The 25,268-nt window shown below is 42.3% G+C and overlaps 1 protein-coding gene across 1 annotated transcript in view; it reads right to left on the reverse strand.

Annotated features, from left to right (window-relative positions):
* Positions 1 to 8,155: 8,155 nt before the first annotated feature.
* TAF3 (TATA-box binding protein associated factor 3) overlaps positions 8,156 to 25,268 on the reverse strand; it is a 113,784-nt gene continuing 96,671 nt past the window's right edge. The window contains exons 5-7 of the mRNA XM_066318846.1: positions 15,079 to 15,334; positions 11,028 to 11,134; positions 8,156 to 10,274 (exon numbers count right to left, since the gene is read on the reverse strand). Of these exons, the coding sequence (XP_066174943.1) occupies positions 10,160 to 10,274; positions 11,028 to 11,134; positions 15,079 to 15,334 (478 nt within the window). The 3' untranslated portion in view covers positions 8,156 to 10,159. The remainder of the gene's footprint in view (positions 10,275 to 11,027; positions 11,135 to 15,078; positions 15,335 to 25,268) is intronic.

Here is a 25,268-nt window from a genome sequence, read left to right on the forward strand (position 1 = left end):
ACTCAGAGATGGGTTACAATAACCTAAAGAAAAAGCAAGTGTGGATTTAGAAACACATTATCCTCACCCAGGACCGCAGAAATGGAAATGCCTTTCTCAGATATCTGTTGGCTGATATCTGTTTATTGCACCCATTGGGGAGACTCTCACTTCCAGTTTGCTCACTTCAAATTTGCACAGTCCTGTCTGTGCAAACACTCGTGACAAAGCAACTGGGGTCTCTGCAGAGGTGCATCTTTTTGTTCAGGAAGAAATAAACCTGATTTTACCCCTGATCACCACTTCCTGCCCTGTTTTTGCAAGGGTTTTGCTGAGCTCTACTTGCATTGTATCCCAGCTGTGGTTAGAGGTGCGTCAGGCAGCCTCGGGGGGAGCCCATGCACAGACATCTCCTCTGCCTTCGGTTTGGAAGGACCATGCAGAGGGATCCAGACTTTTGCATGTCTATTACAGGGAGATCTTGGCAGCTGAGCCCTATTTTTGGGATAAAAACTCAACCTAAACTCATGCCCCCAGTGACAGGTTCATATAAAGGTGCCTGGAAAAGTACCTGGACAGGTACCCGAGGATGAAAGAGGCTCAGAGGTGTATCCTGCAACAAACGCCACTGTTAAAGCAAGGAGTGGCTGCTAGAGGGGACCTCAGGCTTAGAAAGCAGAAGAAAGTTTTCCTTCTTGTACCGTCAGGTGACCCCAGCACAGACACTGACCCCAGTCAGTGCTTGGCATTTATGGGAGCTCAGAGGTGCCTGTTCCCACCCTGGCTGTGCTCTGTGACCTGGCACAAACCACGTCACCGCCCCACTTTGGTTTCGCTGCTCATAACGCCAGCAGAAAACAAATCAGGCCTTGTTCACTGGAAAGTGAGTGATGTTTGCCCAGCCCCAGGATTTCTCCAGGCACATCTGATGGGAACTGCCACGGCTTTTGAGTCCCTAAGCCATTAAACAAATGCCAACGCTGAGTAGTTACCTGGTTTTATTACCCTCTCCCAGCAGTCACTGGGGACACCCAGTTGCCTTGCCCAAATGCACCTATGGGAATGGCAAAGTGGGATGTGCTGCACTGGGATGGGGAAGTTAACTGGATATCTCAGGTCACAGAAGCATAAAATGGTTTGAGTTGGAAGAGACTTTGAAAATCATCCTGTTCCAGCCCTCCTACCATGGGCAGGGACACCTTCCACTAAACCAGGTTGCTCCTAGCCCCATCCAACCTGGCCTTGGACACTTCTAGGGATGGGGCATCAACTGCTACTCTGGGCAGCATGTTCTAGAGCCTCATCAACCTCACAGTCAAGAATAACATCCTAATATCCAATCTAAATCTACGCTCTTTCAGGATAGAAAGTCTGGAAGATTCAGCTCCAGAAAATGGTAAGAGGTACTTGTCTTGCAGAAGAGAAATGTGGTGTCAGACAAGTAAAAGTGAGGGACCCATTGCAAGTAGCAGGACACTTCTGATTGGGATAAGGATAACCCAAAATGGAAGTAAACACTTAAATTACCATGTTGTTGCAGAAAACCAGAGTACCTTGGGGACGGCAATGCCAAGAGCATGCTCAACTCTGAAACTATTTTGCAACTTGTGCATCCAAGCCTGGATTCATACCAGAGGTCTGAGCAATGTGATTTGGCAAGTGTTAACTCCATGACCAGTGCATGCCATCCAGAAGTCAGAAGAAAAACAAAGATGTGATGCAGCTCTACAGACATTTAAGCATGGCTTTGGTAAATACACGGGGTTTAACACTCAGCAGAGCCTCAGGCACGGGCTAAGGCACTGGCTCCTCCCTCCACCCACCTGCACACTCAGTGACTTCTATAAAACTTGGCCTAGTAGGAGCTCCGGAAATTAATCTGGTCCCCCCTGTGTCTCTGCACCACCCTCTTTCCCTGACACCAAAGCAGCACGCTTGGCTCTGCTCATAAACACCACCAGACCACCAACCAAGACCAACTGAAAATGAGGAGACAGGCAGGTATCCCAAGATCTGTGCCCTGTTAAAATCCCAGGGAATGCTTTCCAGCGAGCTGGTGCGGCGCAGCTTTGCCAACACGGACACCTGGGTGTGGGAAGAATGTTGGCAGGGCAATGAACTCATTAAGGTGGAGCTCTGTCACCACCTCCTGCAGGAATCTGAGATGAGTCCATGGCTGCGCCGTGTCCTTGTGCAAGCGGGTGTAGGAAGGATCAGTCACTGGAGCTCTCCAGCCCTACACTCCGGAGCCACCAGGAGAAACAGGAGCCCTTTCCATGTAAAGCAAACTGATCCGGCCAGATCAAGTGACTCATTAAGGGCTTACAAAACTTAAGTAGACCATAGTGTTGCTCTCTAGTAGTGGGAACTTCTTGGCTTGAGAGGAAGATTTGATACTGGCCAAAAGCTCACCTTGGGCCTTGCCGGCATTAGCAGCAGCAGATCTGCCCTGCAAGGTGCTTGCAGGAAGTTGCAAACTGCTCCTCTTTTTACTCTAAAGAATTAAGTTTTACAAAGATGTTGGGCAGGAAGAACTGGCCCTGCACTTGGTAAATAATGAACACCAAAGCCTGAAATGGAGGTGAAGAGGGGTGAAGGTGGAATCAAGCTGGACAAATATATCTACTCTGTTTTCTCAGTATCTTAAAACATTTCACCCTCTGCTCTCCCCTTCATCCTTTTCCCATCTAAGCTCTTTGAAAGAATAAAAATATTTCATGTTGTGTAGAGTACTTAGAGACAAATGTACACACAGACAGTGATAGGAGATGGCTTTAAACTAAGAGAGGAGAGACTTAGTTATTAGGAAGAAAACCCTTGTCTGTGAGCAATGCTGAGGCCCCGGCACAAGTTGCCCAGAGAAGCTGTGGCTGCCCCCTGGAAGTGTTCAAGGTCAGGCTGGACTGGGCTTGGAGCAACCTGAGATAGTGGAAGGTGTCCCTGCCCATGGCAGAGACATTGGAATGAGATGATTTTTAAGGCCCTTTCCAACCCAAAGCATTCTATGATCCTTTGAGTCTATGATCTTCCAAATAGCTAAATAGTCATCTTAAATACATCTGATTTGGAATCACTGTGACTTGGGTGCACAGGGCAAAACCAGCCCATCCTTATGGCCCCCACAGAAGTGTTTTTATAGCCAAAATTTGCACACGAGAGAAACCATGGACACAGAGAATCAAATGGAGCAGGATCTGCTTCTAAAGACATTGGTAGGCAGATATTTTTCCCAATTCCAAGAGACACAAGCGTTTTGCAAAATAGATCCTTGTGGTCTGATTAACGTAAGTAAATGAAGTCTTAATAAAGGTTAAGTGAGTGCACAGCAACGTTTGCCGTGTTTGCTGTGAGACCTCCAGGTATACTTAAAAATCACCTCAGTTAGAATGGGCTTGTGGCACACGAAGTTTACATTCAGTGAATTTGGAAGACATTTCTTCATTGCAAGCTGTTCCCAGATAAAGCATTTTCATGTGACTCTCTCACTGGCTCAGTTAAAGACACTGCACAGGTCATGGTTTTATTCTCTAGACATCATCTCATGTATTAGAGAGCTACACTCCTTTGGTGGAATCCTCAGCATGAAACTGATGAACATCTTTGCTTTGGGAAACTCTTGTTGTTGTGTTTGGTTTTGGTAGGTTTTGTTTGTTTGTTTGTTTTTGTCAGCAATCCTGCAAAAAAAATGCAGTATTTAGCCAGATACGACTGTGAGGGTTGGAGGGATGTGGTTCCTCCTGAGCTGTGGCACTGCAAATCCAATCTTTTAGAGAGTAGTGGCACTGAGAGCCAATGGTCGGGCTGGGTTATTAGATACCAAGGCAAAGGCCTGGATTTTGGGCTTGACTGAGCATCTGTCTTTGCAGAAAATATAGAGAACAACAGCATCACTTCATCCGCAGCATCTTAATACATGCCAGCTCCAAGCACCAATGCTGACATTTCACAGCCCAAAAGGCCCAGAGAAGGCAGCTATTGTACGAATTATGAGAGGCGTTTTCTGACGTCCCCCAAGTAATTTTAAGCAAGAAGCTGTTTCTCAGATAAACTCCAGCAGATATCCCTGGAAGCAAAGAAGAGCTAGTAGGAAAATAAGGTCTTAATGTGAACTCAGCTCGGCTCCTTTCACAGAAAAGCTCGGAATCAGTGGAGGAAAAGAGAGTTGGTTTCATGTTGGAAAAGTTATTGGAAAAGGGTCAAGTAAAGCCTGAAAAGCCAAAGGATCTCACTGGTTCTGGAGGGTTGTAGATGGTTTCCAGCTCCCAACCTCAATGAAAACACATCTTCAGCTGAGAAGCGGGTTCAAGAAAAGTTCTGTCACTGGGGAAGCTCCTGGTGGCTCTGTAGTTTTATCCAGCCCTTGTGAAGGGAGTTATTGTTATTTAACCCATGGGAAGGTCTGGGCTTCACAGAGCAGGAAATATTATCCTCCTCCTGTGGATGGAAACTGGGACACGCTCTGATCCTGCTCCCAAACACACCACAGCAGAACCGAGAACTGTGCCCAGCTTTCTTGGTAATAAGACCAAGTTTCTCCCTTTGAATCCATGCAATGGTGACCATATGGACAAGAAAAAAAGCCCACAAGCAGATGTGTATCCCTAAAAAGACAATTCTTACAGCATTTATTAAAAAGGGCTGTAAATTACAAACCAATTAAAAATAAACAATTGCAAGCTATCTCCTGTCCCTATTTCCTAATTAATTTATATAAAAGGCAGTAAAAATTCTATTTTTTCTTTCCAAATCTGGATGCCAAATTAAAAAAAAATCCACTGCAAACAGTGCCCAGTCCCACACCTGGGGAGGGATCAGCTTGAGGGAAGGATGAAGGTCACCTGCACACAGTTAAGCAGCAGTGGCAGTGGAGACCCTAGGTGACACCAGGGCTGGTGACACGCCATCACACTTGTCATTAGTCCCACATTAGCAAATGACAGGCACAGTGACATTCTGGCTTAGGGAAGAATTGACAGGCAAGACCTTGGAATTTGTAAACCAAATTCCTGCTCATGACAGGTGACGAAACTTAAATTTTTTGTTAATGTGTTCCAAGTCTCCTTCGTCATCCCTTCGTTTAGGCAATAAAATAATCTAATTATTTTCTGTTTGGTTTTCTAAAGCTCTTTTGAAGTCATTATGGAAGCATTCACATTGAAAACATTACAGGGAGTTGTATTCATATGGGATGAAACACACATTTCTCATTGTGTTTTTTAAATTGCATGGAGCATCTTCCATCTATCTCGGGTTTGCATCACATTCTGTTTTCTGAAGAAAATTTGCCTTATTGATCAAAGCTTGAGGCAGCAACCACTGAATAATAGAAAGGTTTGGGTTGGAAGGGACTTTAAAGCTCATCTATTTCCAACCAATATTGCACCAAACCTCAGCTGTGAGCATGTTTGGTGCCACCATGCTGGAATCCCCACTTGCTCAAGGCAATCAGCAGCTGCTGGGCTGTTGGCTTTGGCACGGACCACCAGACACCTGAGTTAAGGGGCCAGGACTCGGGAGTAGACAAGGACTAGAGGGAAAATTTCAGGGGTGACTGCCAAGGGGGAACAGATGGTCTGGAAGCCCTCAGCTCTCCTCTCTCCCTGTGAGGAGTATCTTAAAGTCCTGGTGCAAAAGGCCACTCCACAAGCATCTTAGAATCACAGAATCCTAGGATGGCTTAGACTTTAAAGATCATCTCATTCTAACCCCTCTGCCATGTGCAGGGACACCTTCCACTAGACCAGCTTGCTCCAAGCCCTGTCCAACTTTGACACTGAAAGTTCCCAGGGATGGGGTATCTACCACTCCTCTGGGTAACCTTTACTGTTTCAGCAGTGTCATCATAAAAACCCTTTTCCTTACACTTACTCTGAATCCACCCTCCCCTTTTTTTTTTTTTTTTTTTTTTTTTTTCCCTACCTCTACAGACCCTGTTAAATAAAAAGTCTGACCCTCCTACTCCACCCACTGCAAACCTGGAAGAGGCTGAAGCAGCACCTTTGAGGGAGAGCACCCTCGGCTCGGTTGGCACAGCTCATGATTAATGGTTTCTGCTCACAAGAGCCAGGTACTGCTGTTTGCTGGCTGTAAATCTCCCCTTACAGCCTCCTCTGCCATACAGCACACATGGATTAATAGCAGCTTTCTACTTTTGAGGTTACAGCTGATCCAAAAGTCCCCAGAAGAAAGGGCGAGTTTCCTAAGCAGCATGACTGACAAGACGGCGAAGAGGGAGTTTATTCAGAGCATTATCTAATTCATTCCCCAGTGAAGGAAACTCATCTACTTTTGAGACTTAAAACTTCTAAAGAAAACTGCTATGATCTAAAGAGATTGGCCATAAAACTATTTGTATTGAAAACTTAGCCAGCATGCCTTTAGTGAACTTCATTCATTAACATTCTTCCTGGCAAGGTTTCCATATCTCAGCGTTCATTTTATACTTTAATTTGGTTAGTAGGTCTTTGTTTAATCGTCCTATTGAAAGGAGAACAAAGAAGGTTTAGGTGATACAGTGAAGTAATACACTATATTTTATCTCTGTAAAGCCCAGACAAAGTCAGCAGGCTCTGATACCCTCTGATTTGGGTTTTTTTTTTAAATTCCCTTTCTCTTCCAGGACATTTGGAATCACAAATCAGTTGCAGAGCATAAAGATCCTCACTGTACTTAGCTGTGGACACCTTTGGAAGAGAAACACCTTGTCAAGCAGAGAAATGATGCTCTGAGCACAACATACAGCCCCAAAGGAAGATTACCTTGGGAAAAGTGCATTCCCATTACTTCAGGGATGGATACTCTGCTTTTATATCTATGTCCTCCAATAAAAATCAATAATCAAGTTTTTTTCCATTTCTGAGCTTTGTGCTTGTATCAACTTCATGTTTCTTTCTGGGTGCAAAACTCATTAACAAGCTGCAATTTTGCCTAATGACTAGCCTGCTTCACAGCCAGCACTCAGCACAGCAACCCACAGGCACAGGCTGCCCTGGAGGACGATTTCCAGGATAAAAAGGATGAAGAGCTCTCCAAACGGAGCTGCTCCCCAGCCCCAGCACCGGCCGTGCGAGTGGGCAGCTCCTGGGCTGCTGTAAACTGACACAGCTCCAACTGACTCCCAACTGACTCCAGATAAAAATCTGGCCCCAGAGTAACGGCAGGATTCAACAAGCTTTTCTCACGGAATAGTTTTTACGCTCTTTTCTTCAATATTTACGGCCCTTTCTCACTGTGCTGCTTAAATCCACAACACACAGTGCATCCATAAAGGGGGAAAATTGTACCTGTCTGCTCCTTATAGTGCAGCAGAGAGTGAGTTGTCTCCACACTGAAAACTCTTAAATTCTTTGCTTTTTAAACTCTACACCAGTTCTAAACTGCTCCAACCACCCAGAGGCAGTGCCCCAAACTGATGCTCCTCTTGATGAAGCTGCATTTCAAGGCAGGAAAACCATTCAGAGACTTGGATCCCTCCCATGACATCCAGTGAGCAAATCAACCTGCAGCCTACCCACCTGCCCCCTTCTCATGGACAGTGGTGTCCAAAACACACATCATAAAAGGATTCAGATGAACAAAAAATCCCAACCCTGAAATCAAGCAGTGACTCTAGGGAGCAGCCCCAACTGCTCCCAAACTTTCCATACACAAAGTTTTAAGGAGGAGTAACCCAACCTGTGAAGTTACCAGCAGCAAATACAAAGGTCTGGGGAAGGAGCTGGGCTTGCTCAGCGCTGGGTGGGGCCAGGATCTGTAAAGAAGGTCCAAGCCACATGGCTACTCAGGGACAACCATTTCTGGAATGATTATTCATTTATGCCACTGATTCCTGATCCACACCAGCATAAGTGAAAGGGAGGCAGGCTCAGCACCAAGCGTGGCTTCAAACTGATGACCCGGAGGTGAAGGGCCCCTTCTCCTGTTACTAATCCCCTCAGCCACACAAGCCTCCTGAAAATGATGCTTTGGTTTTATTGCCACAGGGGTCATTTATAAAATCATAAAAGCCATGTTAAGAAACAGCAGTAGCAAGGCATGCAGCTTTCTCTCATGCAGAGAAAGCTGAACAGCCATTGAACAGGGCAAGTTCAGCCCTCCCATGGCATCCTGAGTAATGCAGCCGATTAAATGTGAGAAGTTCTGATTCATGGAGAGGAGGAGGAAATGCATAAACAACTTACCAAAAGCTAATTTCTTTATTATTGCAACCAGAAATGACCAAAGATGGCGTATTTTGTATGTCTGCACATTACATGTGGAAAAACCCAAAAATCAGCATTGCAACATCCAACAATTCAAAATAAAATAGAATAAAAAATCAAATCCAAGAACTTTCTTGACTGGTAATTAACAGGGACGGAATATAAACGAGATGGCATTGAACAAAGCAGGTAACAGTGCACTTTTAATAAACCAATTTCATCCATATCTCCACTGATTTGCAATTTAACAGTTCTATCAGCAAAGCCTCATTTCCCTAACTAGACTGGTACTTTTAAAAACATGACTAATTCATTCTCATTAATATCAATTTGGATGCATTTAAAAAATAACTCTTAATATCTTAACAACAGGCTAAAGGGCCACATTTTTCCAACATCAGACACTCTCACTGCATTGGTTTAAAATACAAATATCCCCAAATTAACCAATGCAATCTAAAATTGATTAAAAACAAAAGGCATAAATTGTTTTCAAGATTTATTCTTATTTAGCTCTGAGACTCATTGCACTACAATATCTAACACTGACTTTTAATTTCAGTTTCTCTGCACCTTCCCCTCACATTTTCAATGGGGAATGTGACTGGTTTTCAGATTACTAGTCCTTCCAAGGGGATACACAAAGCAGAGGAACACACCTGCATCTCCTCTACCCAAATACGATGCTTTTGGCAAACTCACTAGCCACCTGTTTCTTTTTAAAAAAAAAAAAAAAAAAAGGGGGGGGAAAAGTCAATTCCAGCTACAGATTAACACGCTGTAACTGCGACCAGAAGTGCAGAGCCCCCCTGGCCTAAGCTCCCAATTCAGAAGGCATTTAAGCACATGTATAACCAAGTGTGGGAACAGGCTCCTTGAAGGCAATAGGATTACTCACTTCTTTAGAAGTTACCACACGTTTAAGTATCTGAATCGAGGCCTAATTATGGTGCTGGCCACCTCCTCGTGCACACACAGCTGGGGCAGAGCTCACCAATCCCTTACAGCCATGAGGACAGGCGTTTGTCACACGGGCTTTTAGTAGCTGCTAGGTTTATATTCTCGAGCAAATGACAACAAAAATCCTCAAGCCCTAAAAAATAATTAAAAAAAATTACTTTATAAATATCAGGTATTTACACGTGTGAAAATCTTTTAATGGGAAGTGTTTTTACACACTGATGAAATGTACAAGCAATGAAAAGGTACGTTGACATAGACTTTAAAATAAAAAAAAAAAAGAAAACAACCAAAGCAAAAATCAAAGTATAAAATATATTACAGGTCCACCGAAAGAAATTCACACGGAAGAAAAAAATTGACACAATAGAAACTTTTTTTTCTTAAAAATAGAAGATATATCACAAAAGCTTGAACATGTTTATTTTATGTTAGTACTAAAAATCAAGGAAAAAAGCTTCATATATTCTCATCACAAAAATATTTACCAGCCACTTTTTATTTCCACATTATGATTATCTGGCTCAGCAAGAGTTGAGGCTGAACTGTATCCAGACTACAGAAATCATTCCAGAAGGTTGTCTCAGTTTACAACTTACTGCAATTTACATTTTCTCCTCCTCTCAGCACCTTACTGCAAAGGTTCAAGAGGGATTAATAACAAATCGAGAAGGAATAGGACAGATATCTGTATTTACAACATTCATCCTTGTTGCTGCCGAGCCACGGGAGCGGGAGCGGTCCAGGAACCACCGAAGTCTTCACAGCTCTCTGTGCAAATTCCCCTTTGGCAGGGCAAAGAAACAGCATCAGAATGTACCAAAATCCAATGCTCTGGGCTCGGACAGTCTGTGAAACCCAACAGCCCCTGACCAAGGGCATCCCCTGGCCCCTGATTCACTGCAGAGACACAGCCCTGGCAGCTGCGGGGGGACGCGGGCAGGGTGGATCCCTCCCGCAGCCGAGTCGGGGCAGGAGGTGCTGCAGTGACTGCACGACTTCAGTCCCCTGCCAAGCCTTCAGTGTGCCCTGTGCTTCCTCTTCTTGTGTTTTTTATCCTTCCTTTTGTTGGCACACTTGGAGCAGAACCACTGCATCTCTTCTGGGGGTGCAGCTGTAAGCCCAACGCAAGGCCTGTGAAGGACGGGAAAATATCACATCATCTCAGTGGAGTAACATTGCTTTTCTTTCTTACCCCCAAAAAATGCAACTTTCCAGTGGGAAACAGGATCTGGCCTTCGAATTAATATAGCAATTATCATTATTTTAATGAATATAATGATCGAGACCTAAGAACTCTTGCTTTGAAACAAAAGAGAAATATCAAAAGGATACTCAGATAAAAAGTGCTATTTTAGTAGAAAATATGACTGCACTTTCAGGTGTAATAGACTAGATTTAAAATCACTTCAAATGCTTCTTTAACACATCTGCAAAAACCCTTATGATTTTATGTAGCTTTTAAAAAAATATTGCCTAAAAAGTGATTAATTTCCCCTAACCTTTTTATAAGAGCTGACATTTATATTACTGTTCATACAATGCTTCATAATTTGAACTGTCTATCTGTATACACTGTGCTCATAATCCTGTAGTTCTCACAAAATTACCCGAATCAGCAATATTTCCCAGCAGTTTCAAAAACAACCGTTATCACCAATGCCCATTAATTAAAAAGTAACTCTCCTTCACAGCTTAAAATCTGCCTTTTCAAATTTCAGAGCAACAGAGATAAAAATATCTTCCAGATTATTAAATTGGACACAGTAGAGCTATTTAAATATTCCCAACGTCATGAACTATTAGGGGAAAAAAAAAAAGGTTTTTTAATAATATAGCCCCAATCTGCCAGGCACTGGCAGAGCAGGATGGATGAGAGGAACTTACCAGTGATACCAATCATCGCAGTCATCACAACCTATCATTGGACTGCCATCATCTGGCTTGTTACAGCCAGGACAGATCCAGATCTGGTTACCCCACTCGTCTCGGATCTGGTGCAAAGAAAAGCAAAGTTAGCTGGTTTTCAGGGCTAAGCATGCTGGAAAATTGACATTAAAAAAACCCCAAACCAACAACAAAAAATGGTTTCTTGCTTATCTGGCTAAGTCATTCAGCAGCCCCTGTTGCTATGTGTGAATTCTCTGATCATGAGAGCTCAGTGTTACGTCTTAATTGATTTCCCTACACTGCTCATGACGACAAAATCATGTATTTTCCTGCATTGTCCTGTAAACCAGTAAAGCCAGTTACACTCCCCCACCTAAGCACAGGCATTCACACACGGAGCCAGGGCTTAAGGACACAATTGCCTCTCTGTCTATACTTTTAAAATTCGACCCTGTTAATGGCAAGCAGGAGCCACGGCAGCCTCCTGCGTAAGATAACAGTTCTTATGTGCATGTAAAATATACAGCGCTGTGTGTATATATTGCTGCATTACTTATTAGCCAAAGTCTTCAACTCCAACGAGCTGATAAGATCAGGATATAAAAAAAGTTGTTACTGAGTAACTTTCCATTCCCCTTATGACATTTATGTCGCAGTACAATTTACTAAAGGGTAAATGAAACAAGAAAGGCAGATCATTTACAGTACTGGGCAGCTGCTCACCGGGTTCATCATATGCATTTTTTAATGTTTATATCCTGCTTGACCCATTGTTTGTATTTTTAGATTTCCAGTGGTTCTTGAACAGCTCTTTGCCAAAAACATACATGCAAAATGTCACAGCATCCACCTAAAGGAGTGCAATTAACAATACAAAGTACAAAATGTCTGGGGGCATTACCCTGACTCCATCACTCCTTTATGAAGATTTGCACATTATCGTTGAATCTCAAAAACAGAATCTGTTTTGTTCTCAGCTTTTATGCATTTACACATATCTCAGGCAATAACTTTTTGCTATCTTACAAACATGATATTAAAAAGCAGCAGATGAAAAGCCCCAAATGTTCTTAGTAAAAAAAATAAAAATAGAAAAGCCACTACACGGTGGTCTGTACATCTTACACCACTTCCTGAAAAATCAATAGGAATGTACCAGAGCTGCAACCAACACATCACTCTTCCCTGATTCCTCTTAAAGCCCTGAATGTTCTTGTGGTTTAAGGCTCAAAAATACAAGTCCCAGGAATACTAACCAGGGAACAATCCTCTTCACAACAGAGATATGGAGTAGGCACCATAATAAAATTAACTCAATTTCCAAGCTGATTGATTGCAATAATCATTCCTATCTACCATCTAATCTCACATCTGTGAAGTCATTTTAAGTTGCTGGAGAAGCATCTGCTCCCCAGGTGAAGTGTCTGGGCTCGGAGTGAAGAGGTCTAGAGGCATCTTGGTGGGAAAACCCTGCTAGGGAGTGAGGGAACACTGTGTCATGGGGCTGAAGAGAAGGGATGCTGTGGGATGATGGGCTGAGGGCTACAAAAACCTGTCTCAACACCTGGCTGCACCCCCATCATGGGCACCCCATTTCTGGTGCTGCCTGTTTTGGGCACTGGCCCTGCCAGCTGTAGGCAGCACTGCCAGGTGTTACCCCATCAGAATACAGGCACCCTAACTTCTCCAAACTTAGTTTTTCAGGTACTTTTTTCCCCTGCAGAATGCCTGCCTCAGGCTCTCAGGAGCTGGAAAGGGGCAGGGTGGTCTATAATCACAGAAACCTCTGCCTGCTTGTTAAACAAGAACTTGGGCCACTAAATAAGGATATTAAAAATATTGCATAACTTCTCATTCCTTAATGAGCCAAGGGTCATGCAAGGAGGGACAGAGTGGGATTGCTGACTGCTGTGTTAGTACAAACCACTGAGAACTAATGAGCATAGCACATGGACTGAGATGCTATCCAGCAAGGAGATGTGTATCCTTTCTTTTCTGAACTATAAAATCACCCGCCTCTCCTCCTCTGCAGAAGGGAGTTGTGCACCCCTGTCACACTGGCTCCACTCTTATCTCTAGAACAGCTTTCCCATGTAATCTGAGGAAAATCATTCTGTCTCCTGGATTTCCTTCATACAAGAGGCTAATAGTTATTAATAATTTTCTTCTTCTCCAATCTCTCTCTGAGCATTTTGACTTATAAATCTATCACATCAGGTGTCTCTCTGCACGTGCACACAGTTGGGTCCTAATGCAGTAAAGCCTTGGTTTCAGCTATAATGTTGTAAAACATCACTTTTCACAAGGGCCTGGAGTGACAGGACAAGAGGGAATGGTCTTAAGTTGAAGGGACTTCGGTTTAGATTGCATATTAGGAAAAAAATATTTACAGTAAGGGTGGTGAGGCACTGTACAGGTTGTCCAGAGAGGTGGTGTACTTCTATCCCTGGAACTGTTCAAGGCCAGGTTGGATGGGGCTCTGAATAACCTGGTCCAGTGGAAGATGTCCCTGCCTGTGGCAGGAAGGTTGGATCAAGATGGTCTTTAAGGTTCCTTCTAACCCAAACCATTCTGTGATAACCGTTCTGTGAAAAGCAAAAATAACCTGCAGCCTGCACATTCTCTGAATTCTCCATTAATGTGCTAAGAGTGTTACCACTGGAAGTACCTAGACAATGTGCTAGGTTTTTCTTTTTAAAACAAACATAATCTCTAAATTTTTTCTTTTCATAATTACAGAAGAAAATGGGATGTAGTAGAGCATTCAGGAAATGTTACTCCTGAAGTAAATTTTGAAACATTTGGGCACTAATGTAATAATAGCAATGACAATAATACTAGTGACTGTAATAATAAGAGTTACTGTGGGTTTACACCTGTGATATCAAAGGTGAGGCTGTGTCCTGCACCCTAAGGATATGCAGAGCCTGTGTGACGTTGTCCAGTGCTGTAACTAACTCAGCAGTGAAATGTAGCAGCTGTTTAAATAGAGACCAGTAACATGATACAGCAGTTTAAGTCCAGCAGGGAAGCACCTTTCCACTAGAAATGCAGGGTAGATTTATATTAGAAATCAATACTAAAATAAGAATCATAAAAATTAAAAAACAAACAAACAAACATACTCAACCCAAACCATGCATATGTTGCAATTCAAGCACAGAAAACTGTAATAAAAGTAAGCTTTAGGTGTTTTAAATGGTGGGATTTTTAAATTGCAGCTAAGCAAGGTGTCACCAACCAAGCTGGAATTTAGCCAGCACAGGGAGGATAACAACACTGCTAGCCTTGTGTTGCTTTTCAAGGATCAGAAATGCTCAGGACTTCATTCCACACAGCATCGAAAGCAGAAATTCTCAGCAGCACAGCAAGCCTTGTCCTACCCAGACAAATATCCACATTCTTTTCGTGAATATAGTTCCTACACCATGTTACACAAGAGACTTTTCCAAAAGAATGAAGAATGCTGAGGCCAAGTTCAGAGCAGGTGTCAAACACACAAATGAAATGTAGACTAATGAACAATCTAGCCTTCTAATATGCACAAACATCTGTAATTTCTGTACGTTGAGGAAACCAGGAAAGAGATTAGTGGATGCTACACATTTCAAATGAGGGCTAAGTCAAGTTCTTGATGTTGTATGAGGGTTTTGTACTTTACCTGACTGACAGCAAAATCTATGGTGAGTCTGACATTTGAGGTTTCAATTCAGCACTTTTGAAAGCACCTATAAAAAACCTCCACCTCCAAAAATAAGTGCTCCAGCTCAGTTAGCAGAAATTAATATACGTGATATAGCTGGACTTGTTAGAAGGAACTTAAATTTGGAACTGGGAACCAATGAAAAATTCAGTCCAAGTTGTAGTGTTTCAATTAAGTTATTAACCCCTCAAAACATGTGTGTGGAAACAAGAGCTGGATAAACAGCTGGATAAACACTAGGAATCCAGGAACCATCAGCTTGAGACAATGAGCCAACCAGGAGCTCACCAATTCCAGAGAGGATTGCCCCTGGCACTGGGACAGAGCACGGCACGTGTTACCTACCACGTAAGTACTGACAGTCTCGGTGACCACGCTCCGAACGGGAGCTTTGGAGCCTCCAGCTGCTGACACAGCTGGGGAGGGTGGTGGGATCAGGACTGGTGAGATGGTGGCCTGTGGAGGAGGAGGAGCTGGAGCCGGAGGAGGGGTGACGTGAACGGGAGCTGGCACCGGTGACGGCACAGGCGGAGGCGTTTTGGGCCGCGCTGCAGGAGTGGAAGGTTTGGCCTCTGGAGCTGACACCACTTTGCTGATGACTCTGTAGGAGCAACATTGAGACTTGTTAGAGCTGATGGGAGAGAAAGGGACCATCGATCACCAATTAGAGAGAAAGAAAATATAGAGCAGCTAATTCATGTCACCCTGGAGTCACCAAAGAAGCTGTTTCAACCCCACAGAAGGACTGCTGTCATTGCTGCACTCATCCATTTACAGGAAAAAGCACAGAGCCATCACAAAGTGAATGCCAGGACAGCCCGAGCCAGTCTGTACCTCACTGTCGTATAAATATTCTCTGTGGCTTTACTAAACCTTGTTTCGTTAAGTTTTATTGCATTAGCTCAATTTGTGGGAAATATTAGAAAGGAAAGTTAATCAGCTGTGAACAGCACTGATTTTAATCTTCAAACTGAGAGACGATATCATACTATTAAGATCCTACATTAGGGGGTTCTGCAAATATTTGCTAGTTTGGTATTTCTTTCCCCAAATGTTTATGAAATCAGCAGTGGATCTAGTCAGGACAAATAAATGACGCACACTATACACTCAGCAGTTAAAATATTGCTACTTACTGGAGTAGCTGAAGTAGACAGGATGTAGCTCTAGTAAATACACTGTATAGAACAATCTTGCCCAGAAAGGGGGATACATAGAGGACCCAACGTTTATTAATGACTGTTGATACACAGTGTTATTGATGTGCATGCAATTTCACAGACAAGCCAGAAAAAGCCCTCATTACAAGGCTCTAGGTTAGAAACATAAAGGAGAGGAAAAGGATGTTTTAAAAACAGAGAACAAAAAAAAAACAAAAAACAAAAAAAACAAAAAAAAAAAAAAAAACACCCTAAAAAAACAACCAAAACCTCAAACAAAACACAGGACAGGTCTATCTGGTTTTCCACATTTTGGTAAATTGTTAAACTAATTTATTTATATTTGAATGGTAACTGAGTGAGTGCAATTGATTTGTGATGGGACTGTACAAAGAGAGTGACTTAAAGAAAAGTTAGACATTCCAGGGACAAGGAGCACTTAAGAAAGTAAAAAATGGAGACATCAGTAAAGAAACCATGACAAAAATCAAATTGCAATGATTCCTGAGAACCAGGAATGTCCAGCTCCACTGCCAATGTGAATTTTAAGTTCAACTTTGGCGTTTATTGCAACTCTGATACTCCAAAGGCAGCATCACTACGATTGGAGGCACTGTCTGAATTTTCAGGTCAATAAAATTCCGAGCCATCATTTGAGAAAGGCTTGGAATTATACAGTATGTAATGCCTGGCTGAGATAATGGTGCTTTTTCTCACAAGATATGCCACTTGCACTACAAAATCAGAACTATGGCAAGTATAGTAAAAACATACTTAACAAACAAGAGCAATGAGTTTGGTAATCCCCCCTTAACCCCCAGCTGCAGCATCACACCTTCTAGGAGAAAACAGGAGGGGAAAATCAAAGAGTGGAATCTAAAGGGTGATGGGCGATTCCTCCATCAGCAACACTGAAGACATTCACACTACATATGTCCCAGTGATTGCTTCATGTACCTAATGTGGGGCTCAGGCTCTGTATATGTGTCAGTAAGGTGCTAGACTGTGACTCAAAGTGCAGGAGTCTTAATTTATGTTGCCTGTGACCTGCAGAAGGAAGGAAGTTCTACTGTCAGGCCATTGTGGGAGCAGCCTACGCATCAAAACCAGCCTTCTTCTCCTTCTAGTGGGGAACATCCAAAACCCCACTGTTATCTCCCACCAAGGAAGTTTTCTCTATGGGTCACGATGTGTTTCTGGTTCAGTGAAAGTCTCAGTGTGTGGCTCCTGGGACTTCTGCCAGACTGGCTATCCCCAATTCCAAGCATCCCCAAGATGCTTCTTCTGTGTCATCCCCATTCCACAGACAGTCCTGGCTCCCAATGCTGAATGCCTAGACCTTGGCTGGTGCCAATACTTCCATGGTTTGCCAAGTTATCCTTATGACTGGAGAGCCACCCCTCAATAAACAAACTCTTTGCTATAAAAAAAGCGAGGATAGGGACAGACAGCAAAATATTGGCACAGCAGAAGTCATTTGGATGGTTTCAAACATCACTGCCCCTTCTTTCCCCTCCTCCCTCTCCTACCTCCTGCAAGTAAACAAAGTCCTGCTAGGAGTTCTTCAGGGAGTCAACCCTTCCCAAGTCTAGACTAGGAAATGTATTAGCTAATAGGGCTTTAAACACAACTTTGTGCACAGTGTAAACAGTTTGAAAGAAGTATTAGCTAATACAATTTGAATAAGAGTGACCATGCCCAGCTAACACATGAAATTAAGTTACAGAGTTTCTTGGTCTAAAGCCAGGTTCTCCTCCTGCACAGGGTCTTCGAAGCCACTCTGCTAATAACTGCAGAAGCTGCAGGGAACACCACATGTGAAATCTTCCAAAACTACAAATATTCATTAGCGAGCGACACACGCTCATCGATTGGCTGGCATGCCTGAAGTGTGCAATTAGGACATGTTCAGTATATAGGGCAGCTTGTTTATCTTGATTTTAGAGCTCAGTTATCAAAACAGGAGATCGGCATTTCGGAGCACGCTTGGGCCTACCACTCCCTTGGGCTAATGAAGTTCAGAGACTTTAGACTCCAGAGTGGAGAAATGAATGGTTTTGTGCTCCACCATTAGAGGTGATGGAGTAATCTCAGCGAGGGTGGTTTAGCCTGTCCTGAAGAAGGGGCTGCACACATGGCAATATGGAGGTGGGGAGAAATCAAAGGGAAATAGCAGTCCCACGACTAATAATTACTGTTACTTCAGACTTGGAGAGAAACCTGATATCAAAACACTATGTAAATGATGGCAAGATTTATAAGCTCTGTTTTATAGACAGGAAAATTGAGGCACAGAGCACACTGCAAGTAGGCGGCTCTCACTGCAGCAGAACCTTGATTCACCTGGCACCTGAGTCCTGCTGGGATTGGAACTCTTCCTTGGGACATCACCATACATATACAGTTACCTTCTTTCCCATATGTATTTTTATGTGTCCAAAATCATCACTTGATCTGCAAGGACAGTACTATATGAAATAAAGTTTCACCTCCTTCTCCACATTAATTCAAGAACTTTAAACCCAAGGCTGAATGAGTATTTTTTGCAGAAATCAAACACAAATGAACATCAACCACAACCAACACAATCAGAGTTCTGAGACAAGAACTGTATTTCTCTGCAGGCTGCTTGCCTGTCAATGTAGCACAAACAGATTCTACACTGAAAGATAAAAGGTCAATTAAAGGTTGTTTTTCAATTAAAACAGTTCCTCCAGAATAAAGGGGCGTGAGAAAACCTTTGGAATAGATGTGGTAATAGGAGCCTCCATAAATCGTGACTACAGGTTACCACTCTCTTTGAAAAAAACCCCAGAATTCATGTAAACACTATGTATTTGTGTCCAACCTAAATTCACTTTGGATTTCTTTTTAAATGCCAGCAAGAGCTGTCCTGCTCACAGAACCTCAATGTATTTATCATTGAGCACACATATTGATTTGTCACAGAGTGTCTGGTAGTAACGAAGAAAACATTTCTAAAAGTAATAAAAAGGGAAAAAAACCTAAGGGATGTGAAATTTAAAGTGGAAGGACAGAAGGACAGAGAAATCCTCAAATACCATGACTACCAATTATTTTTTCCATGGTTTTTTACAACCCTTTTGCTGAAAGAGCAGAGCATAAAGCTTCCTGAGAAAGGCATTTTTCAGTTATTTTTCTTCCTCCCAATCTGTTCCAGTGCAAACAGCATTTCAACCTAATATAAGAACTTAAAGAGATCTCCCACTGCCATTTCTGTTCAACTACATCAAGGCTGTGTTGGGCCAAGACAACAGTGTGAAATATCTGAGTCTTAGCTGAGGAGTCAGATCTCATGGAATCAAAGATCTTCCAGTCCCAACTCCTCTGCCATGGGCAGGGACACCTTCCTCTAGAAATGGTTTTTCAGAGTCCCATCCAACCTCATCTTGAACACTTCTAGGAATAGGGAGTCCACCACCTCCCTGGGCAACCTGTGCCAGTGTCTCAACACCCTTATAAGTAAAGAATCAATGCTTATCTACTGGTTTAAAACTGTGCCCAACACTGCTGCAAGGGGAAGGAAGAAAAGAAAACCTCAGTGAAGTTTTTCTGTTTCTCAGGAGGGCGCAGTGAATGAAAACCCTTTTTTCATCATCACTCCAGGGCAATCGCCCTGTTCACAGTTATAGTTCCAAACCCAAACAGGATGAACACAAAGTGTCAGCTTGCAGGCAAAGTGCAAATTCTACCAAGATTTGAAGTGTCGCAACAGGTCAGTTGGTTTCTAATCGGCTCTAAGTGGCAGGAGCTGGAACGTGCTACAGCTGGAGCAAAATGAAGCTCCAAGGTGTGAAATGGTTTCCTATCTTTGGAAGTAATTTATTTGATTTCGTTCTGATCCTTACGGCTGAAAGCCCCATTGACTGCTTCACCTAAACACAGGGGAAAGACGTGCACCAAAAGGAAATGGCTTTTCAAAAACAGGATATGGGCCACAGGGCGGAATGATTGCTATGAGGAATGAGCTCAAAAAAAAAAAAAAAAAAAAAAGCTGTATCAGTGCTTCGAAAGGTCTAGTAAAAAAATCACAGTAATCTTTGTTTCTCAGAGGCAGAGCTCCCAAGAAGCTGTTTCTCTGCCCAGAGGAAAAAAGTAACATTTGAAAAATCTTAATTCTTTTCCGAACTCATGACCCATTTTTAAGCAAGGAGAAGGAGCTAAGTGGGTCTCTGTGTGTAGGAAAATGACACTATCAACTGCCATAACTGAAACTGGTGCAATTCACTTAGATCATCATATTATCTATTGGCTTTGCTATTCCCTTATTGATATAAATTCCTTGATGCTAGAAAGTGACTTAACTATTTTGTTACTGAAAAATCTCACACCTGGAACTGAGATTGTTGCACCAGAAAAAACCTAAACACTCTAAGACCTATGAGTAAGAGTGTCAAAATCAGGAAATTTCCATATGGTTTAGATTCTTCAAAGATAAGAGGTGAGTCTGAAAATTTTACTCCAGCCCTGGAGGAGAATCAGCGTGATTTAAGCTCTGTAATGTAGGCTAATTCCCATATTACTATTAGAAAGGGAAATTTATTTGCTGTTTCATGCCCTGCTGAATATTTTATTCTGTGCAAACAAGTCATATTGGTAAACGGAAGCTCCACAAGCACACACTGTGACCAACTCGGGAGTTTGTAGGGAGCCAGCATGTACCAAACCTCCAAAGGAGCCCCAAGCAATTTTGCAAGTGAAAAGACTTCAGCACTTTAACATCACCTACCATGTGGTATCCTTCTCTTACAGGGAAAATGAACTTTGAGCACTTATTCCAAGATAACATCCACTTTTTTGGGCGTCTGCCTCTCCCGGGTAAAGCGTGTTGACTTTCAACATGCACATGGAGATCAACAGCTCATTCTTCATTTCAACAGAGCTGGAGCACCAGGAGCAGCTGAGGGAGCTGGGGAGGCTCAGCCTGGAGAAAAGGAGGCTCAGGGGGAACCTTATCACTTTCTAGAACTCCCCTGCAGGAGGTGCAGCAAGGTGGGGGTAGGTCTTTTCTGCCAAATAACAAGTGAAAGGACAAGAGGAAATGGCCTCTAGTTGAGCTTGAGGAAGTTCAAATTGGATATTAGGGAAAATGATTTCATGAAAAGGGTCGTGAAGCTCTGGAACAGGCTGCCCATGGCAGTGGTGGAGTCACCCATCCCTGGAGGGATTTAAAAGACATGTAGGTGTGTCACTTGTGCACAAAGTTTAGTGATGGACTTTGCAGTGCTGGGTTAATGGCTGGACTTGATGATCTAAGGCATCTTTTACAACCTCAATTATTCTATGATTCTACTATTCTAACATTACAGTAAAGCCCCACAAACAGTCCAGATGACATTTCCAGCTAACTCTTTTGCTTTATGGACACACGCACTGTTGAAATTGAATTACAGGTTTTCTACTGTTTATTTTCTCATTACTTTAAGTGAAACAGAGTTCTGCCCTCGGCCTTCCCCCTCTCTATCTGTTACACCCTGAGTATTTCTCCCAACAACCACAAGCACCTTTCTGTCGATGACTCCTAAATCTCCCTCCCATTTTCTCACCATTCTGACTTACACCTCTGGATGGTTCACTGCCAGTCTGACAAAACAAAACTGAGCTGGTAGCGTGGCGTCTTGGTATCTTTCATCTTTTTTCTTCTCTTATCATCAATAACAAACATCTTCAATGTTAAAACCACCTGGCACCAACCCCTTCTGCTGAGCTCTCAAGAGCAAAACCAGAACCTGGCAGAACATGTTTATGTCAATGAGCTCTTTGCAAACTTTCTCTTCTGTGTTTCCAGCAAACTGCCTTTTATTGTCATTTGTTTTGAGAAATGTTATGGGATGCATGATCTAGGAGCTTGCCCATAAACCAGTCCTATATCCACCCTTTTTGGTGAGAACTGGTATAGAACATGAATTGTATTAAGTACCAGAAAGTTGTATCAGTATGGGTTTAGAAAATCTCTAAAGCTGTAATTTTCAGCTTGTTACCAAGCTTGGTTTTGACAGAAATAAGTAAGGCAGATGATCCTGGACTTGGAGACTTTGTACAGCTAAAGATCAATTGCTAACAGGGCACCTTCACTAAATTGAGGTAGGATCATATGTTCTTTTGTGGCCATTTATTTATGGTCTTCTTGTCCACATCCAGGTCCCAGGAACCATTCTACAAATCCTTGGGTCTATGGAGTTTCTCACTTTTGTTTAAAAACTTCAATAAAAGAGTGAATAAAAAGAAGCACCTCTGTCAAAGACAAGAACAAATCAGTACCTTTCTATTGCAGTCATCCTCTATGGAAAGTATATTTTTGAAACAAATACCCATCTACCTTTCTATTCTTTCACACATATTTGATCAGTTTCTGTTGTGCTTCATAAGGGCAGCTGCTCATGGTCATTTACACAATCAATTCCCTCATGTGTTTAAACCTGCCTGAAGGTTTTTTTTTTTTGGATGTTTGGTGGTTTTTTTGGGTGTTTTTTTTTGTGGTATACAGTATACTTTTTTTTTTTTTTACTCTTGAGCAATAAGCAGCAAAATCAAAGAATCTCGCAGTAAGCTGTTTTGTTTTCTAATGAGTCAAGCCTTTTTATGGATGCGCTTTCGGACTCATCACCCAACATGGCCAGCAGCAAAATGAAAATAATTTGCCACAGACTACTACCTGCCATAAACAGGATAAATAATTAGTTAGGGCAGCTTCAGTAATTAAAAAAATAAAAGAAAGAAAAAAAATCTAAGGACTACATCTGAAATTGTAAATTTAATTCATGCTCAAGGAAGAAAAAGCTGTGTTAAATCACCTCGAGAAGTCTAAACAAAAATGATCCTTTACTTGGTTTGGTAAAAGGGATATGGTATTCTTCTTTTTTTTTTTTTTTTTTTTTTTTTTTTAATTTAAAAGCTGCAATCCTGCAGCAAGGGAGAAGCTGGGGAGCCTCCACCAAAGTGAAAAAAGCCTTTTGGATGGATACAGGACCACACATGGGGATTTTACAGCAGGATTTGGGCCAATATGTTACATTAAAATAGACAATTGGAAAAGGGATATGAATCATAGCTGAGACAGTATGTTCATTAAAATACATTCAGCATTTAAAAAGGCACCAAAAATCAGTCCTCCAGCTCTTATAATTTAAAAGACCACAGAAAGAGAAATGTGGGTATGTCAGTAAATACGCTCACAAAGATTGATGAAAGCTGTAAAGATCACTGGAATTCCTTCAGCACACCTTGGAGAGGAGCAAGATCATTTTTCATTACTCTGCCTCCTCACTTAGGTGGTCTATTGATCATATCAAAAATGATTTCACCATTACATGCTCTTTTACAGCAGAAGTTGGATCGACACCCAGAGCAGCAGTTCTGTCAATGCACAGTTAACACAGCCTTCCCCTGCTAAAATTATTGGGATGCCCATTAGCACAGCAATAAACACAGATTTTTACTGCTTGCTCTCCATTGTTTAATTTTCCCAAACAGTGGTTAGCCCTTCTCCATTTTTCCTCCCTGAAGTATGACTTTTTTTTTTCCCTTCTCTTTTAATTCCTGAATGAATTCTCCCTAGCTTTCCCTTGAATAAGCAACGTAGGGTAACCAACACCACCCACAGCTGTGTCCCACAATAGCCCCATGCTGCTGCCACTCAGTCTGTCCAAGGGTTTGGTCACGGTGCCTTAACTGCTCCAAACACTGCCCTTATTCATGGAAACGTGCAGAAGGAGGGGCTTCCAGCAGGATTCCTTTACCTGTTTCCCCACCACAAAACAGCGCAATAAATGGAATGGGTCATGAGCTACTTGGCTGGTAATGCAAACCTAAGGCTTGACAAGTCAATAAAGAGCCAATCCTTCCCTCTCCAGCCACACGTAGGGAGCCAAGGCTGGAGGCAAACAATTTAGATATGTCTGTACAGGGAGCTTAATGAACCCCATTATTCAGCTTTTGTGGGCAAACACTATGGAGACAATAATGTAAATTATCAGAGTCTGACTAGTGCTCCACTAAATGGCACCTTAAGTTCAAAAGTTTCTTCACACCTTCTGGTTTACATGCATGAGAACAACCCTATTAAAAACTGAAGCTCCTGGATATACACCAAAGATGATTCTGTAACAATTAGGTGCATTCTTGGAAACTGCATAGGGCAGGATTCTAGTTTAACTCAAACTAGCAGTAAAGTCTTGGATAGCCAGCTTTTTTTCCACAACTCACATAGAGCTTGAACACTTTCAAAAGACCACGTGTATGTTACAGCAGCAACTCAGATTCCCAGTGAGCTTTGGGGAGCACCAACAAAGTCCTTGCCTAATTTTTTTCACCAGCCAGGTCAATAAGAAGCACATGTATTTTTTAAAACCTTCTTTTTGTCTCCTCCCTTAGTGCCACGACCTTTTTAAGGTTTGATTGTGTAGGTGTATGTGGAGTTTTCCCAAGAAAATTCAATCTCTGGAGATTTCGCAACTCAACTCTTTTGTAAATTAAGCTTGTTGTAGATAGAAGATCCTTCATTAAGGCATCTCTTTTTTGGTGAACATACACTTGGTGGCACTCTGCATGCTACAGGTGAGATTATATAGTTCTGTGGGATTTCAAAAAGTATGAGTGGAACTTCAACTTTGTGTTGCACTTTAAATAAATTCGTGAGCAAATGGAACTGAAAGACATCAGGGTTAGATTGGATATCGGGGAAAAATTCTTCCCTGTGGGGCTTGTAGAAGCTCTTAGATGGATAATCAAGAAACTTGGTGTAATAAACTAGGCTCTCCTGTCCTCCTAGTCCCCAAAAATATTCTTCTGGGTCACTGATATTACACAGAGAGATCACATCTATGATCACAGGATAATTTTTCTATTTTGACCCTTGGTTTTGAGATCCTCTATACAGGATGTCAGCAGGTTCTGCTCATGGCTTTTGTCATGGGGGTATCATGCAGCTGCATGAGCCTTCACACAAAAATAAGCTGGCCTTGGACTGATAATATCCTATCAAGTAATAAAGGTTTTTAGTGGGGCCAATTAAGTATCTGGGTAACAAATTTTTTTAATCTCTTAATCCTTTTAGGATTTTATCTTACAATCCACAGATTATTTAATATGCATTTTTATAGGCACGCACAAATACATACCTGAGCATGTGTGTGATTTGTTTTTGGAGAAAGTAATGTATCTACTCACTTAAAAAATATAGAAGACAAGGGGCAATTTCATTGGAGCAGCAGGTCAGGTTTACCCATTAAACATTGTTAAAATGCCTGTCTTTCCCCTTCTTCCTGTCTGCTTTCCAGGTTCCCTGCTGATGGCAGAGTTATGATATGAGTCTGGAGCAAAAGTCTGAAATTTTAAGGTAAATCTGGAGTCCCG

Source organism: Sylvia atricapilla, chromosome 5 (genome assembly GCF_009819655.1).
Source record: "Sylvia atricapilla isolate bSylAtr1 chromosome 5, bSylAtr1.pri, whole genome shotgun sequence".
Classification (NCBI taxonomy): domain Eukaryota; kingdom Metazoa; phylum Chordata; class Aves; order Passeriformes; family Sylviidae; genus Sylvia; species Sylvia atricapilla.